The 19,129-nt window shown below is 32.5% G+C and overlaps 1 protein-coding gene across 3 annotated transcripts; it reads left to right on the top strand.

The window, feature by feature from the left end:
- Positions 1–1,134: 1,134 nt before the first annotated feature.
- On the top strand, positions 1,135–18,579 carry LOC132746326 (zinc finger CCCH domain-containing protein 13-like). Of its 3 annotated transcripts, XM_060735441.1 has the most exons (7): positions 1,136–1,272; positions 4,426–4,649; positions 5,721–8,220; positions 8,750–8,914; positions 9,313–9,489; positions 11,656–11,793; positions 13,312–18,579. In XM_060735441.1, exons 2-7 carry the CDS (start codon positions 4,513–4,515, stop codon positions 13,582–13,584), a joined length of 3,390 nt encoding a protein of 1,129 aa, XP_060591424.1. In that variant the 5' UTR covers positions 1,136–1,272; positions 4,426–4,512; the 3' UTR covers positions 13,585–18,579. The 3 variants fall into 3 exon arrangements, with proteins under 3 accessions (XP_060591422.1, XP_060591424.1, XP_060591423.1); XM_060735439.1 differs by having other exon boundaries at positions 1,135–1,272; positions 4,426–8,220; XM_060735440.1 differs by lacking the exon at positions 1,136–1,272 and adding an exon at positions 1,515–1,583 and having other exon boundaries at positions 4,426–8,220.
- Positions 18,580–19,129: the final 550 nt, after the last annotated feature.

Here is a 19,129-nt window from a genome sequence, read left to right as displayed (position 1 = left end):
GCCATTTTGAAGAATAAGGTTCATCCATCGTATATTTTAAAGTGCGTGGACACTCACAAAATATTTTAATATGCTTTAATAAGTGCTTTGATACCATATATAGTGTCTAGAAATGCAAACACAAAATGATTTAGGTGATTTGGTTTGACCCGATTTTCAGTATAATGTATCATTTTCATTCCTTATAAGATTTTTTTTTGGTCATTACAAAATAAGTTTAATTATTATTCAGCACATTTTGTATTCACAAAATACAATTTAGATTTATGTTATTTTGATATAAAAAAATCTAATGTATAGAATTCATATTTTAAAGGACATATACAGTCACAATACACGCGAGGCATCAAATATCTACGGGGCATTGTTTTGAAAAGATCTATATGGTTTTTTTTAAATGTCAACTGATCAGCTAGAAAAAATCAAAATATTGCCCCACGGCGGGAGTTAAATAATAATGTTGATATAATATAATGATGATTTTGATGGTGGATTTGTTATGATGATGACGGTGGGAAGAAGATGAAGCTGGTGATGATATAGTGGTACGTGGTTCCGTTGATATGATATTTTATTATGTTGATGATGGTGGTGATGGCATTGGTGCTGTTGATTATAATGTTGTTGTTGATGCTGATGATGAGGGTGATAATAATGATGATGATGTTTGTGGCGGCATTGGTGTTGTTGTTTAGATAACGTTGCTGTTGATGCTGATGATGAGGATGATATATAATGATGTTATGATGATAATGTAGAAAATGTTTTTGTTGCGGTTGATGATGATTAATAAACTTTAAAATACAACGTATTTAAATTAAAGAAGAAGAAAAACGACAAAACTAGATCTAGACATAAAAGCGGACTAGTTAAATTTATTACGTTGTACCTTCAGTATGGCCTATATTTATTTCTCAGCTACAGCAACTCGCAAAATTTTATTTCTTTTGGCGAAAGTTTTGCAAGTAAAATATTTGGCTAATACAACATATATTTTTTGCTAAGTCATTCAATATTGGTCGTCTGACTCCGTCCTTAATTTAGTGTATGTTTACCTAACGTCGAGGAAGATAATTGAAACGCGGAGTGCTTTGTAGCGCACGTAGTCATCCATGGCAACGTGTAAATAGTTGAGGAATTGTGGGATATATTTTGGCAGCCATCTTCCTGTGTATTGAACAAACATGTTTAATAAAAGATTATTTACGTGTAATGAGTGTAGCTGTCAAGTGAATTAATTATAATTCACGGTTAGGGAAGGATAAAGGGAAAGTAAGGAAATAACGGATATTTGTCTTTGTTTTTCTTTATTTCGTTTATGAAATCGCAAAGGTAAACATGATTGACCGACATCATGGACATAATTTTGATTTGTTGATTGTTCTTTTTCTAGATTTTCGATTGAACTCGTTTCCAGTTATAAATACATGTTATTTTATTTTTCGTATATTTAAATACACACATGTCTTGCTTCTGTCTATTTTAAACTTTGATCTCACTTTTAAATCTCTGTATTTTTCCCTCTGACTAGCGACTCGCGAAGTCTCCAGGACTTGGCAGCAGAGGTAACGGTATAACCACAGGTGCTTGAAACAAACTTTTTAAAGTTTTATATGGGGTATATACTATAATAAGATATAAGGTCTCCAACAGAACACAAACATCATACTGAACAAACAAGAACCCTGCTGCAAGAAACCACAGGGGGCCCACACAGTGTTTGGATGGTATATACTGCTTGATAGTGACCTAAAAATGAGATTTTAGTCATAACCTTATAATATGTATATAAATATAGACAAGGGGCATTACTCGCTAAATAGAGAATTTTCGATCACCCTCAAATTCATGCGAGATTTTTTCACTAATTAAATAAAAAAATTCCAAAAACTATACTGCGTTGCATAGCTTATATAATCCACAATTGATAAACACTAAATCTATTCTGATTCCCTTAGCCCATTTTAAGAAATTTATTCAAAACCGTTCACTTCTGTCACAAAATTGCTTAGTCGTACGAGATGTCGCAACACCAAATTCCACGGGTAAAATATCAATTTTAAAAGAGGGAGGTACAAATAAACGCATGCAAACAATAACACAACATAGTTTCTATTACCTACCTGCGCAAATAGTCGTGAAGCGCTCTATATTCGTCTGTTTCGAACGAAATCTTCAAATCAGTGCAGAAATCTGCTTCACAAAATGCCAATATTTTCAATCCATGTCGTTTTCGACGTCCAATCTATTCATGTATACAAACACGTTTTCTGGTCCATTTCTACGAAATAAATAGAAAACATCTAAAATTTCCTCATAAATTTCATAAACAAACTCTTTTTCTATCAATCTGCGAAGTCTAAATTGAACTAGAGCCCTCTTTGTACGCAAATATTTAAAAAATATTGGTTGTAGAAGCGGAGGTCAAGTAAAGTGCGCCATTTTGATTTTGAAGTGACAGGTAAATGAAGCAAAGAAATAGTATTATACGATTGGTCAATAGTATTCCGATAATTATCTTAACCAATCAAATCCTTATATAATATTCAGAGCGGAAAAGTATATACATGCGCTATACATGGCGATAAAATACTGTCACAAGCAGGATCCTTGTGTATTTTTTAATGAATTACGTATGAATAGGGCTTTTGATCAGTTAAGACTTCGCAGATCGATAGGAAAAGAGTTTGTTTATGGAACGTACATGGAAATTCTAGCCGTTTTTTGTTTATTTCGTAAAAATCGACCAGAAATCGTGTTTGTATACATGAATGGTATGGACGTCGAAAACGGCATGAATTGAAAATAATGGCATTTTGCGAAACTTTTCCCAATTTCTTTGCTATTTGAGGGATTTTAATGAAACAAAAAGCGTTGGCACTTGGATTGATGCTTTCAGATGGCGACCAGGAAGAGATAACCGTGATCTGGTCGTTTCTTGCAGCAGTGTTCTTGCTTGTTCCGCATGATGCTTTTGTTTCGTTGGGGGCCTTATATCTTTATATACATATATAGACCGGTTATGTAAAATATTTGATTATGTGACTAGCGCCTGTGGGTTTAACCACTAATTATAAGACAATTCCTCCGTTTGCTTCGATTTAGATATGATAATAACATTTATGAATAATGGTCATTACACTGGTAAATTTAAAGCAAGGTAAAAATTTGATATTAAAATCACAATCACAACATAACCAGGGCACAGGACTGGTGTTCAGCATAATTATAGCTAGGATAGTAATAATTGTTCTATCAAACCATCAATGAAACTAAAACAACTTGTTACAGAATTGATTGTTAAGCAGCATCATGTAGATGCAACCTTTTTTCTCGATATGGAAACATAATTGTATCGAGCTAATTTACTTGTGCTCCTGTCGTGTATTAATTTATATGCAAGTAAATTTACATGTTTGGTGTGGCGTTGCGTGTAGTTACTGTTAAATCTGGGAAGACCTATTCCGTGTGTAAACTTTTCAAACTTGCCGATTAAAAAGTGGCAGGTATTTTATAAATTATGCTCAATTTATTGTGCTGTTTACATTTGCAAATTTAAAGAGGGCAAATTATTATCTCCAATGGATCGATCTGCATATCATGTCACTTAAATGTGTTAATTGCAGTCAATTATAAGCAGTAACTGTATCGTCACTTTCAGGTTAAGCTACGCCTGGAGGCGAGGATTAGATTAATTGACATGGCATTTGTTATTCTTGCAGTAATTGTTTTATGTAGCCATATTTTGATGAAAATATACAGCAACATTGTCACAAAATTCTGTAAGCATATTGTGAAAACCACAAGATTTACATTTGAAAAATATGTACCACAGACCTGCTTGGTCATTAGCGGTGATCCAATGATATAATAAACATATGCCGCATGGTCACCCACCCTGATATTTCAAGTAATATATGCTGTAATGGAAAGGCTTGTCATTATCTGCATCAACATGAATTAAGGTGCTATTTGATACTGATAGTGCTTATTGTGACTTCAAACCTAAAATACAAAGAATTTTTGATAATTTTGATTAATTCTTCATTTCTTAATGTTTAGATTAGAGAAAAATATTACATATATTTTGCTTTCAACATAAACAAACATCAGTTTTATGAACAATTGAACATGCAACCCGTTTGCACTGCAGTGGTTTTTCTGGACCAGTTTTTCTCATTTAATTTAGCAGAGGCCTTAGTCTCTTTATTTTGCACTGGGAGAAAGATGGATAGATTTAAGACAAGTGAAAGTAAAATCCTGAAGTTAACGCCTGTCATAAGTTAATTAATCACACACGCACACATACATGATTACAAACCAAAATGGATTGGTAAATATCAACTAATCTTCTGTTACTGTAAGCATGAAAATCCTGAAGCAGTATTATGAATTATATCAACAGATTTTTGTGATATTTTTCAGGTCGTCATCTGAAGAATATTTTTTGATGCATTTTTTACTGGGAAGAGACAAGCTCTTCCAATTAAGCCATGGAGGCTCAGAGGTAATATGTCAATGTCATACTCGTCACGCACTACACCTAGATCATCAGCTTCGCAGGGAAGGATTAAGACAGAAAACACTGCTTTAAGTGCAATATTACGGGAAAAGTCCAATGGGAATTTAGCACATGCACAGCGCACTGCGTCAGTTTATTCTCCTGCTTTAGATGTTGTACCATCTCATGTTGATGTTGTAAATGTATCTAATAATAAAACTAACCAAGAAAAGCAAGATTTGCAATATATTAATGCTAGCAAGTCTTCTGAAAGCTTAAAAACTGCGACTAATCCAGAGCACACGCTTGTTCATGATAATAATCATTCTAAATCACCAGTAGAATCAGAGACTGTTAATAATTTAGAATCAAAGAAAACTGAGTCTGTAAAGGCAAACACTTCAGAACTTAATCAGGAAAAAAGTGAAGGAATTTTTGAACAGCCTGATAGCCCCCATAGCAATGCTTATGCATACAGGTCCTTAAAGAGTCAAAAATATTCTGAAAGATCAAGGTCTGAAATAGCTAAAGAGAATCAAAACTCTGGTTTCACTGGTGAAAAATCTGAAAGTGGACAATTGCAACAGCATGGTGATAGTTTAACAAAGAGTTTTGTTAAGGATGATGTGATTGGGAGTGGTAACACTAATAATAATTCTCGTGTAAATTCTAGGCAAAACTCCCAGATTAAAGCAATTAAAAGTGAAAGAAACAATACTGTTAATCAAAGTGATATATCTGTTGCACAAAAGAGTAGTGATAAACAATTTGCACATGAAAATAGTGATAAACAATTTGCACATCAGAGTAGTTTTAGAGAAAACACTTCACATAAAAGACAGAATTCACAGCTTGATAAGCAGCGGGCACGTGATCACAGCTTATTATCTCAGCAGCAAACTCACTTGAGCTTAAGTTCACATTATGAAAGATTGAGTAGAGACAGAACGCCTTTAAGAGTTAATACTCAAGATCAGCTTGTTCCACCTTTAGACTTAAGTGGTGTCAGTTTACCTGAACCTGTAAACCTTTCTTCTCCTCCAACTCCTGCCACCCAGCATGTTTTAAAGGATCAGAAATTGCATGCTTCTGATCCAAAGAGTTCTATTGTTCATTTCTCTTCTCGTGATTATAATTCTTCTACTCGTAGGACTTACGAAGTAGCAAGTCCTAAGTTGTCTTCTCAAATACCACATGTAAAATCTTCTGACAATTTCAGACATTTAGACGATGACCAAGATACATATCGTGACCGTCAACAAGAACCAGAAGGTATAGAACCACATAGGTCAGACTTAGCAGATGATTTAAAAGTTCCCTATCCTTTTGACACTCAGGCATTTCAAGGTGAGGACTCTGCAAGAGATCCTAAACCCCCATCTCCCCCTGTTCAAACCACACCACCACCAGTTAAAGAACCTGCAACAAGTCTTCGTAGCAATAGTAGTGTGTATGCTGTAGCTAACCCAGAGGTTCTTCGTGCACAAGGTATTGAACCTCAGTCAGAAAATAACTATATTAACAGACAACATTCTAACTCAAATGCCAGAAATTCTGTGCAAAGTGGTGTAAAATTTGATTCAAATAGTCAGCGTCCTCCAAGTTTAAGTAACAGGACATATGGTGGAAGCCCTGTAAAAGACAGAGCTCCAACACCTTATGCAAAATCTCCTGAACAAGATTTACCAACAACCCCTCCAGATTGGGACAACGGAAGGGAAAGAAAGTCACGGGAACAATCAAATACTTCAAAACATAGTTTACCACCTCAACACCCCCCTCTAGACACACTTCACTCTAAACCAGGAAGTAGAGGAACAAAACGTACGCAAGACGATAATCAATCCATAAAACGTGTTTATGTAGAATCTCCATCATTCACAAAGGAGGAAGAAGAAGAATACAGATTTGTTAGTAGCAGACTCGAAGAAAACGACAATAAAGAAACTTTTAGAGAAATGGATAATTCACGCAGAGGCTATGGTGGGGATGATAACCCTGGTAATAGTTATTCAGAAAGCAGGAGCCGACCAAAGGAAAGTAATAATCGGGGTGATAGTTACAGAGATAATAGAAAACCTGGAAGTGATTATGACAACCAGAATAGGGGCTATGATAAAGATAGGTATGAAGATAGGAATGAAGACAGATACGATAAAAGAAATCAAGACCGTAATGGGGAGGAATCTGACAGAGATAGATTTGATGACAGACGACAAGAGCGAAATGGATATAGTAATGATAGAAATAGTAGGGATAGACACAGAGAAAGTGACAGGTATAGAGAAAAAATGAATTATGATCGTGGAGATAGGTATGAAAGATTACGCGATGAAAGAGGGGAATATGAAAGGGAGCCAAGACGTGAAGATGAAATGGAGTATCGTCGAGGTTATAAAAAGCAAAACACTGAAATGGATGAACGTGATTTACAAAAAGAGGCTGAATATCAAAAGGATTTGAAAAGGAGAATTGAAAAGCAAAGTATAAAAATGAAAGGTGATGAAAAAGAACGATATGAAAAGGAAAGATATGAAAGAGAAATGTATGAAAGGGAACAATATGAAAAAGAAAGGGAAAGATTTGACAGGGAAAGTTATGATAAAGAAAATGACTTTCCTAGAGATTCTTTAGAATATCCATCAGATGATCGTGAAGGAGGTTACGTACAGGATTCGTTAGATTTTAATTATAGTCAACGACAACAAGAATGGGAAAATCCTCCTCAAAATCCGTACCAAGATAATCCTGCCTATTTCCCAGATGGATTTAGTAAACAGGATTCTAAACCAGACTTTTATGATCCTGATGATGTTGAAAGAATGGATATTGTTAATCCAAAAGCTCCTAAAGTTGACTATGTTGAACAAAATAAGTATGATTATGGAAAAAATCAAAGAAAAACATATCGCAATATTGTTCATAAAAAAAAAGAGGAGGAAGAAAAATTAGATCATATATTTATAACACCTAAACTACCATCTAAACCTAAAAAGAAACATAAAAAAGCCCAATCAGCACAGCCTGAACATATGGGTTACCAAGCTCCAGACAATTTCCCAATGGGTTTCAAACCATCATCAGCTGAGGAGATGTGGGCACAGAGAGCACAAATGCTTTCACAGAAGAAGGGCTCAGCACAGAGCGGTAAACCAGCTAAAGCTAGTGCAAGTAAATCTGTTCCGAGATGGAACACTAATCCACAAGTTAAACAGGCAAATAAATTTGAGGCCCCAGCTCCACTTCCAAATCAAGGTCAGTTTTTTAAACCAACTGGTGCATACAATCCTGGCAGTGCTCAGGATCAAGGGGGTTATTCCCAACAACCGAGTGGTTATTCCCAACAACAAGGTGGGTATAGCACGCCAACTCGTCAGCTTCAGCCATTAGAAAACAGGCCGGCAGCTCCAGCCTCGACAGAAATGGTTCCCTTAGCAATAAACCCTTCTTCTCCGTTTCGACGACACATGGAATTAAAACCTATATCACAAGAAATCACAACAGAGGACGGACAAAGAATTAGTGTTGATATTAACCTGCGATTAATAAGTCCGCCTCCAGGACATTCTGGTGCAGGGTCTCCCTTACAACAACAAACTCAGCAATTAGCATTACTTCCAGTTCAAGAAACACAAGGGCAGTATGGAACAGGTGTTCCATACCAAATGCAAGATAGTTATGGAAATTACAATGATGGGTACAACACAGGTTATCAAGAGGTGAGTACGTTTTATAAAGTTTATGTTCTAATCTAGTATTCAAATACATAAGTGTTAATGTTTATTAATCGCCAAGACTGCTCCAATAATATATTAATTGTAGTCAAATAGAAACAGAACAACACAAATTTTGTATAAATTTTGAGAAATATTTAGTTTCATAAATATTCAAGGTCTCGTCATAGTGTAATTTGAAGTGTGTATAATCAATTTTGTAATTAAGATGACCTGAATTATACATAATTTACTCTTATTAGTCAAACATTGTATGCACCAAATGAAATTGATAATAAAAAATAGAAAAAAAATGTATACTAACCATCATGTATGCCACCATTATACAGGGATGTCAATGGCTTGCAGGCCGGGGCGTTGGCTTGCTAGCTGTAGAATACATGTGCTTATTTAAAAGGAATAGAATTCAAATGAAAAAAATTATATACATATCAGTAAAATTTCAATTTCGTTTGATGAAACAAATTCAGTGATGTGCAGGTATTGTGAATAAGTAATTGTTTACAATTTACAGGACCAGGGCCAGCAATACAATAATGGTTATGGAACCGATCATGTTATAGATGGGAACCAGTATACGGCAGAGGAGCTAGCACTCGTTGACCCGACAAGTTATTCGAAGAAATATCAGCCGGGCTCAGTGAGCTTCAAGGATGATTTAGATAACAACAGTGATTTGGTAAGTATTGCTATTTTGATCAATGATCATATTTACATGTATTTGACTTTTGTATGAACTACACTAGCTTTATATGTTTAAAGATGATTTCTATATGCTACCTACACTTTAGTAGAGAGGGCAGTTTGAGGCTTTTTGTTCGAGAAGGCTATTTATGTTAAAAGAATTACTGAAATTTCAGATAAGATCAAATTTGATTTTAAAGAAATGTGTCTTTTTAGAAAGTGAGAAAATGTTTGTTACGTTCATGGGAAGATTCTTTTATGGCCTACTTATGGCAGGGGAGGGTGTTGAGGCATATGGTAAAGATTTTTCTTTATCAGTTCAACACTGTCCATCTATAGACTGACTACCAAAAACATTTGACAAGAAAGTAATGAAATTTATTGTTTGTACAGAAATCATTGGAGGAAGGGTATGCCTCCCTTTACCACAAGATGAAGAGCAAGGACCCGAGTGAGCATCCATGGTATAAGATATATAACCTACATGACTACAAGAAAATGCAACGTGAGGTCCGCCTCAATAGAGGCACGCTCGGACCAGACCTTGACACAGAATCCTACAAAGATAAGGTATGGTCCTAATTTAAATTTTTCACACAGATTTATTTTTACCTCTTTTCTGAAAGGGTTTGAGACTGCCAAATTTGAAAACATTTTTAGATATGAAAATAGGTCTTAAATTTTGAAATAATAATGAAATGTGATTTATTTAATGACATTATTTAAGTATTTAAATAGAAAAACTATTCTAGTCTTGTAAACTATGCAATGATAACGGAAATAACTTATAAGGCATACAGTAACTGCAAAATAAAATAAATTTGAACCGCGTCACAACAAAACCAACATAGTGGGTTTGTGACCAGCATGGATCCAGACCAGTCTGCGCATCCGCGTAGTCTGATCAGGATCCATGCTGTTCGCTATCAGTTTCTCTACTTGTTATAGGGTTGGTAAGCGAACAGCATGGATCATGATCATGACCCATTATGTTGATTTTGTCATGGCACGGCTCAAATGATTTATGATCAGTTCAAACATCACCACAACTTTTTGCTAAATTTTACTTTTACGAATCATGTAACATGGTTATTAAATTAAAATTCAGTTCATCAAGCAAATACGGCTGTACAGAGTAGAAAATAATGCAAGGATAAGTAAAATTTATGTTGGGTTGTTTGTCAGAACGGGTTAGATAAAGTAACAAAGTAGAAATGATGAGAAAGGTAAATGAACTTGGCCAAACAAAATCGTTCTATTGAATTATTTTTCATTACATCATTAAGCCCTAGTTTAGGTTTTAGAGTTTTTTTGATTACAGAGTTGCAGTGTCCTAAATTGCCTGACTGGCAACAAAATAGTAGATTTTCTCTTAACTTACAGTGAAAATTGCTCAATTTCAAGTCTTACTTGCTTATAAATTTTAATTCAAAATTTTCCTTAGTGGAGTCATTGCCCTTTTATAAATATATATATCAACTTTTCACTGCCAGACTTTTATTTTATCAAATTACAATCTATTTACCAGGGACATTTCTCAGAATCTCAGGAACTGCATTGTTGTAAAACAGATTGATGCTTATTTTTCACTTCAATAATATTAAATAAATATAACTTATACTTTTATGGAAGGAAATAGACAAAGTTAAGGGCTGATTCTCTAAATACGTCCAGTAATAATAACTAGCAAATGTCAACAATCATCTTAGAACCAGACGTGTCTGTGACTTTGTACAATCTGACTAGACGCAAAATTGTAGCTCAATTTTAGTACTAAGATATTTATTTTGGCAAATGTTAAATCTCTGAATGCTAACAGTGATAATAATTTAACTATTAATTTTAATTGTTTAACTAACTTAATTTTAAAGGAACTCCACTAAGGTCCAAACATAAAACATAAAATTTCAAAATCTAACGAATTTCAAAAGCATCAAGAGAAGCACTTAAAATGGAAAACTCTGCAAAGAATAACCAATAAATAAACTCAGAATTATAAAGTTGAAATCAAATTTTGTGTACAATTCTTATCGGGTTTTGAACAAAAAGCTCTGCAACACTTGTTATTTTTGGGCCCTTTTGCACATTAAAAATGATCATTCTGGAAAAACGGAGAGAGAGGGAATGAGCTGAAAATGTGCACACAAATAACTGGTCCAGAACTACGTCAGTTTGTACAAAAATCTCTGAAAAAAATATTTCCAGTCCTGTCATGTCAAAAAACCTTAATTGAGTCCCTTTAATTAACAATTTTTTGGGTTTTTTTTATACAAGTTTATAATGTATGATAGGGTGGTTGAAGTTCATAAAAATGTACAGCATTGAGTCATTGAAATTGTAGTTCTTGCTCAGAATTTTTATTTTTGTCAAAGAAAGATTAACAACTAAATTGACATGGATATTTAAAATACATGTCAGTGATTCATTTAAATTTAAAACAAATTTATGCACGTTATTTTAAAAAAAAAATATTTAAAGTCTGTAACGAAGCTATTAAAAGTACTTAAAATTTGCAAAAATGCATTGAGGTAATTAATCATCATGGCCTTTTTACCATGTTGAAGCTACTCAACTGTCATCTAGCGAAATGTTTGGGATAAAGCTTTACTTGAAAGTATCAATAAATTCCCAGCGTGGGTTTTTGGTTGTTAGAATTTCACTGTGTTTTTTGTTCTAAGATAATGTTCTTAATATGTGTTGTCATGAAATTATCACTTGTAAATATTTTGTTGACAGATGGAAAAGAGGCATAAGCAGTTTGAATATGCAAGGATGGTTATGGAGAAGAATAGAATGGAATTAGGACATAAAAAGCCTCCCAAGTTTCCAAGGCAACCTGAAAAGCCAGGGGAAGAGGGTGTCAAAAGAAAAACTGTAAGTTTGACCATTGAGGCATGTTATTTATTTGTTTTCTTTTGATTGCAAATAGCCATGGCAGGTCCTGTTACTATTTCTTGCCTTGATTTAGCTTAAAGCAGCACGCCTCCAGATTCATGCTAATTTTCATGAAAAATTTGAAAATATGTTTCAAAGTATTATTCAGTGAAATAACCAAAATGAAGCAATTTAAGCATTATTAATGGCAGTTACAACCTACGTATATAACAAAAAAAAGAGGACAAAATATTGAAAAATAGCCCTTTAACTGTGTTAGTAACGCAGTAGAAATATAGTTATAAATACTGATAAATCAGTCATTAATCGCACATAAAATGTAAATTATTACATGAATCTTGAATATTTTTACTGTTCCTAAAATCTTAGTACATTTTTCTCAAGGTAGATTTTATTGATCTATTTTCGTATATCTGGAGGCATGCAGCTTTAACTAAAGAATACCGAACCTTATTCAACCATGCATGGCATTGGTGAAAATTTCTTATGTTCTATTTCCTCAACTCCTGAAGACTTTTTGCCTGGAATTTTATGTATGTCATATTTATAAGATATGCATGCCCGTAATTCTGGCAAGCTTTTTTTTCTGAATTAATAATCCTCTTTTATGTGAACTTGTTTATGTAATATTTATCATCCAATTTCCATTTTCACACCCGCTGGAGATATTCATTTGAAACCTCACACAGTCACATGTCGTCATGGCAATGGTCGCAGTTCACCGATGTTGAATACCCATCATTTGAGCATATTGATTTTCTTTGAATTATTAATCTTTTTGAACTTGGTGAACATTCCTGTTATGTCATAACTATTGTCTTCTTTTACAACAAAGCACCAAGGACAGTCAAATGCACTATCCACCTTTAAGGTTGTACTACATGTACTGAACAATTACATGCTTCCAAAAGCACAACCCATCATGCTGTTGTAATGAAGCGTTAAAATCAGAAAAAAAAATGTTTCACTGCCATAAAACTTCAACCATCTATACAAAATTTTCTACATTATTTTGCCATTTGATTGATAAAGTCCATTTGAACTTGTCAGTTTCAAAGAAAACAAAACTCATCTTACTGCATTAATGGGTTCAGTGCTTCTAAATTTAATACCGTAGGAGTTAACCAGTTATTGTGCTAATGTGATGAAAAACTGAGCTATTATGATCTCTTGGTATCAGCATCATTGTTGTGGTCATGCAAAGACTTTAATGTAGCCCTTTCAAACATTTATAAATTATCAAGTAGCCCATTCAAACATTAAAGAAATTATCAACATGAAATTTGGAATACATGTACTTGCTTGTCATGATGACAAGGTACAGTTGTTGGACAAGAGGTGTAATTCTGAAAGCTATATTTTAAGAGTTATGCCCCTTTTTAACTAAGAATTTTTGACAGCTGAACGTTAAAATGGCATGCAGTGCTCTTGTTTTAGTTGTTGTTTAAAGTTTGTATTTTTCATCAAATTATGAACATTATGATTGATTTTTTCCAGGCTTTAGAGTATGCTAAAAATGTACCCAAACCACCAGTAAAACAGCGGCCAAACCAGTACAACTCCTATGAGGTGGCTGCTCAGATTACTCCAGGACCCAGTGGCAATAAGGCCCGATCCCCAACTAGAACAAAAGCTACTCCCCCACCCACTCAGACAATGGATGTTATTGATATTCGGACTCTAGAGCAAAGACATTTACAAGAGAGACAAAAAACAGATAAAATAAGACAAAATATGAACAGTGTGTTATCGCAGCAGAAAGCTCATTAGGTAGAAATAGACAGTTTTTTCCTAATCAGTTTAAAAAAACTGCTGAAACTATGTAAATAAAGTGTTGATTTAAAGAATATTAAAATTTGTTTGAACAAAATGCCAACTGTTTGCCATACAACAGGGACCAACTTGATTCAATTATTTAGTCGATTTGAAGTAATAATTTGTATCAACTTGATAAATTTGACCGTATTAATTTCTTAAATTAAACTTTAAAGACTACACAAACCCATAACTTCAATGATATTTCAAAGCAATCATTTATTTGAAGTTTAGGTATTATTTTGCCTGATTAATATTGGTGACAACCACAGATATTTTTTTTTTTTTTTTCATATTTTTTTTTAAAAATGGCAAATAGCTTTACTTTAGATATTAAATTTTGTATCATTATTTACAGTGTTGTACATTGCAATTTATATTCCTAATTCTTAAGGATTTCAGAGAATTTGATAGTTCATTAGTTTTTCAGTTTAAAAAGGTTTTGTTCTGGGAACTATTTTTAAGTCCACATTTTTTTATATATGACTCAATATATTTTTGTAATGGGTAATATCAGTCGGCATGTAGTTATAATTGGATTCAGAAGATAAAATTATTCAGAGTGTTTTCAAAATATTTTGTTTAATAATGATTAAGACAATCCTGTCAAGTGTGGGGATTTATTTTTTGATGATCACAGCATTTGAAAGGAAAGCAAAACAAAAATATGGAAAGAAGATGGGGACATCTTGCACATATTTATTCGTAACTTTAAATTTACTTGTACAGTATTGTGAACAAAATGGGAAACTAATGTTCCAGTCAGTTGTAATCTTGGCATCACACCTGCTGAGGAAATGAACATCATCATTATGCCTGAAAGGAAAATGAACCTCTGCATCACTCTTAAGGGGAAATGGTCCTTGACATCACTCCTGCATGGGAAATGAACCTCAGCATCAGATCTGCACGTAAAATATGCTAATCCTTTATCTTCAGTCTGTCAAATTTTTTCCTGGTCCATGTAGTGGTTATGTTTTGCTGCCAAAATTTGTTTAGTTGTTTGATAGAGATTCTTTTATCTATTACAATTAGGAGCATTTGATTGAAATGTTTTAGATGCAGCTTTTATGTAGTTATCTAACAAGGTGCTTGATAGGATCTACTTGCAGAAGGAGCAAATTAACCATTTTTGAATTTATTGGTTTGATTTTGAGACAGTTAGCTACTTTGAGCAAATGAATGACAGACAGCTGCCATATACAAATGTCAAAATTGATGTTAATATGAGATTTTAAATTTTAAAATATTACAGGGGACTTATGTTGTGTAGACAGAATTGTTACTGATATAACCTTAGTTTAGAGAAAGGATAAATGATGATTTGATTTAGTCATATTTGTGTGTTATTTCAGACAGATTTATATAAAGACTTTTCTTTTCTGTTATAGATCTTTTAAAAGAGTTTATTTCATCATTATATTTCATTTGAACAACTTTACACTGATTTGAATGGCTGTTATTTCTTGTTAAAGGAATCTTATTTATGAAGAAGAAAAGCATTGCTATATAAGCAGAGTAAAGTAAATAAAAAATTATGTTTATTTTCAGATTATTGAGGTAGAAATATCATTATATTTTATGTTAGAATATAATGTGTATTCAGTTTATTATTGTTCAGTCACCTGGACTGTTAAAATAGTTTCATTTCAATTATTTATTTCATTGATTGATTTTCATATGGCATTGGAGCAAAAGATGCAGGTTTTCTTTATTTATGTATTTGCTTTTGAAGAAAAGGACATTGTTTCTGACTCTTTTCATTTTAAGAAAAAGGAATAAATTTGAATTGAAGTTTCAAGTTACAGTAAATTATTTTGCACTATAAGGATATGTTATTATTTCTATGAATAGATATTTTTATGAGATTTAGTTCGAGTTTGTTTTTGTTTTGGGATGAATTGAAAGAAATTCTTTTAGAAATTTCATGTTATATACATAAATCTATTGAAAATTTATATCCAAATTGAATAGATGAAATATTCACCAACAAAAACAGTTATGTGAAAAAGTTAGGTCTTTTTAAAATTTTGAATTGAAAATGTTATTAACTGTATAGAGTTGGAAGTGCAGACATTTTGTTTATGTTTGGTTTGGTTCCAATGTTAGGGGCTAATCTGCTTTGGTGTTATAAAGCAGAGAGAACAAGATGTATGTGATGTTCAGATGTATTTAGTGTATTTTGATAACCTATGCGGAATCAAAGTCAGTTCATTTATGTTAAGTGTTGTAATGAATTATCTTGTTGCCAAATAATGTTTTTAATTTATTGATGAAATCAGTTGTAATTTGAAGTGTAAAGAATATATTATTGGGAAATGGGTTGTAGCAGATAAATAGATATAAAGATTTATAGATATATAAAAGAATTGATGTTTTCAGAGGTTATATTTTCATTCTGAATTGAGATTTGTTTGTTGTGGTGGTTATACACTAGGACAGAAGTCAGGGTTGTGTATACAAAACAAGCAAATTAATATCTTTTTAATAAATGGAAAAAATAATGTTGCACCTTACTTATAATGTATATATAATATATTTTCTCTTTTCTTTTAAGACTTTTCTTTGCTGTTTTTGTTATTGGGTTCTCTTTACTGCTTAATCTATTTTCCATTGAGGAAGAGCACTCTGAAATATTCATCAATGCTTTTTATGAAACGAAATTTTAAGTTGCATAGAATATCACTTTACCTGCAAATCTCATATGAAATGCATTTTTCTCTCAATAATATTGAAAATAAATGGAATAAGGCTGAATGTTTAAACATTTTATGCTCATAACAAATAAGAAATCCATATTGTTTTATTTTTGTAATTCATCATACAGTTATAAAGGACTAAATTAATCATTCATATATAACTTAATCAGAATTTCGCTTAAAGAAAACCAGCAATTCTTTCATTATCCATTTCTAAATTTTTTCTTATTATTTATTGTGTGTGCTGTTAATTTAAAGCTTAAAGATTGATCAATCATTTATTAATCTGTCACCTTTTCCGTGCTTTATTGTATACTGTATAGCCCCTGTATGTAAATATGTATAGATAGCGATTTTCAGATTTGGATTAGACACATCCCATGTTTTATATATACATTGTATTTGTCAACTTGTCCAAACTATGTGATATGTATAGAAAAGTAACATTACAAACTTTTAATGTTTTTTTCTGTTGTGAGCATTATCTGTGATACTCAAGTGGGAAATGTTTTAAGTCATTTCTATTATATTCCATGGCAATTTTTGCTTTTAAGTTATTATGCTATAGCTGATTTTTCTGACATTTTTTTTAAAATATTCATCCTGTTTTCAGTTTGTTGAATTAACCAACAGAGATATGCATGTTTGATTCACCTATAGTATAATCAGTGGTTTAAGCACTGAGAAATACTGAATATTTTGCATTGAAAATCATTTCACTAGACGTGAAGAAATCTTAAATAAAGGGCTTTAACTCTAGTTATATCCATTAAGGAACAAAAGCAGGATGTGAGCTTGGGGATTTGTTAGTTTTTTTCCATAGACTAGAATGAAATGATAAAATTATTAATGGTAAAAAGGTCAATGTAGTAATATATGAGCCGTGTCATGACAAAACCAACATAATGGGTTTGCGACCAGCATGGATCCAGACCAGCCTGCGCATCCGCGCAGTCTGATCAGGATCCATGCTGTTCGCTATCAGTTTCTTTACTTGTTATAGGGTCTGTAAGCGAACAGCATGGATCCTGATCAGACTGCGTGGATGCGCAGGCTGGTCTGGATCCATGCTGGTCGCAAAGCCATTATGTTGGTTTTGTCATGACATGGCTCATATGATAATCATTATAGTCAGCAAAATTAGTAAATCATTTGATTAGGTAAGAAACGTTGCTTTAAAGGACATTCACAGATTTACTTATTTCAGGTTATTTGTATATTTTTCAAAGAGCCATTTTACTTCATGTTATGCTTTTAAAAGATTTTATGAATTTTTTGTTTTGTTTTATTTATTTTACGTGTTTATAATTTAACAGGATTTGTTTTATTTTCGTTGCTACTTGTACCTCATTATTTGGTTCTACAGGATTAGTGGAAAAGTAGTTCTATAGTATACTAACATTATCCGTCCGTATTATATAGATTGTGCCTTGTTTGTTATTTTGTTAATACTTTATATGTACAATATTTTATATATTTAACATCTGAGACTTTGTATACAGTAAAAGCGAGGTGTTGAATTAACATTATCACTTATAGTACATACTAATACTAGAGTTTTGATATTACAAGGCTGATAGAGTTTGGGACAAACTGATAGGCAACTTTTGAACATAATTGCTAAATTGTTTGAGAGATAAAAATACGCATTTTAATATTTTTCATGTAAAGTAAAAATTTCTTCCATGTTCATTGACATATATATATGTTAATTTGGTAAACACTTAGGTACCAAAAACTTGTTCACTATTCAGTCATGTTTAAATACACATTGAATGCATGTTTGAAGTTTACATACTGATGTTGATAACACATACTTTTGATACTTTTGTAACAACTCCGTCCTGATGAAAATGTCTGTGTTTTTCTGTGATATTTTAAAGGTGTGCTCATTTGTGACTTGCTATTATCTTGAAAGGGACGTTATGGAATTAACTTTTTTTCTTGTCTAATAATAAATAAACAATAACCATAGATTTGAATAATTTTAACCATAGGAATTTGCTATTGTTTTGTAGTAAACTTTTCTTACATTCTATTTTTTTCAAGAGGAGAATATTGATTGTGTTATTCTATGTTGTAGACATAATTGTCCCTTTTAATGTGTCAGTATACATGTACATTTTACACATACTGTCTCAGATTTTTACCGTCCATCGTCTTTTTTTTATTTCATAAAACAACACTGTATATTCCCATGGAATGTCGTAATGTTTGGTATTCTAAAATGGAATAAATTTATAGAACAAAACTATGTTGTTGTTTTTTATTATTTAAGGAATGGTACTATGTGCATCTAATCTACAAAAAATGGACAAAATCTATGGAAATCTTCATGCATATTACAAATCCATTTGTTAATCACTCCATAACATGTTCATAAAAAATAAACAACAAAGCCATAGAGCTTCCCGATGAATCGTAACTCTCTCACAAGATTTGAAGTTGTTAACCTTTGTAATTGTTCAAACTTAGCTTTTGTCAAGAGTATAACATAAGGTCACTATGATATATCAAACTTCATAATACCCCGCTGAAAAACATTTATGAAAGATATTTTAGCAAGGACTGTGTCCGTCCGTCCATCAATCTACATGCATCTATCTATTAAAACCCCCCATCAATCTACATGTATCTATCTATTAAAAACGTATCAACTTAAAGTGTTATTATTTACATTGTTCATGCCATTTTTGAAAAGAATGTGATCGGAGACGAACGATATGATTAAAACATTGGAGAATTGACAGCTGGTAATAGATTATACAAAATGATTGTATAAAGTTTGTAAACATTTATTA

The sequence above is a fragment of the Ruditapes philippinarum genome, unplaced genomic scaffold, assembly GCF_026571515.1.
Source record: "Ruditapes philippinarum isolate M1 unplaced genomic scaffold, ASM2657151v2 ctg1104_1_1_1_1, whole genome shotgun sequence".
Taxonomy (NCBI): Eukaryota; Metazoa; Mollusca; class Bivalvia; order Venerida; family Veneridae; genus Ruditapes; species Ruditapes philippinarum.
This window is presented reverse-complemented; position numbering and strand designations above follow the sequence as displayed.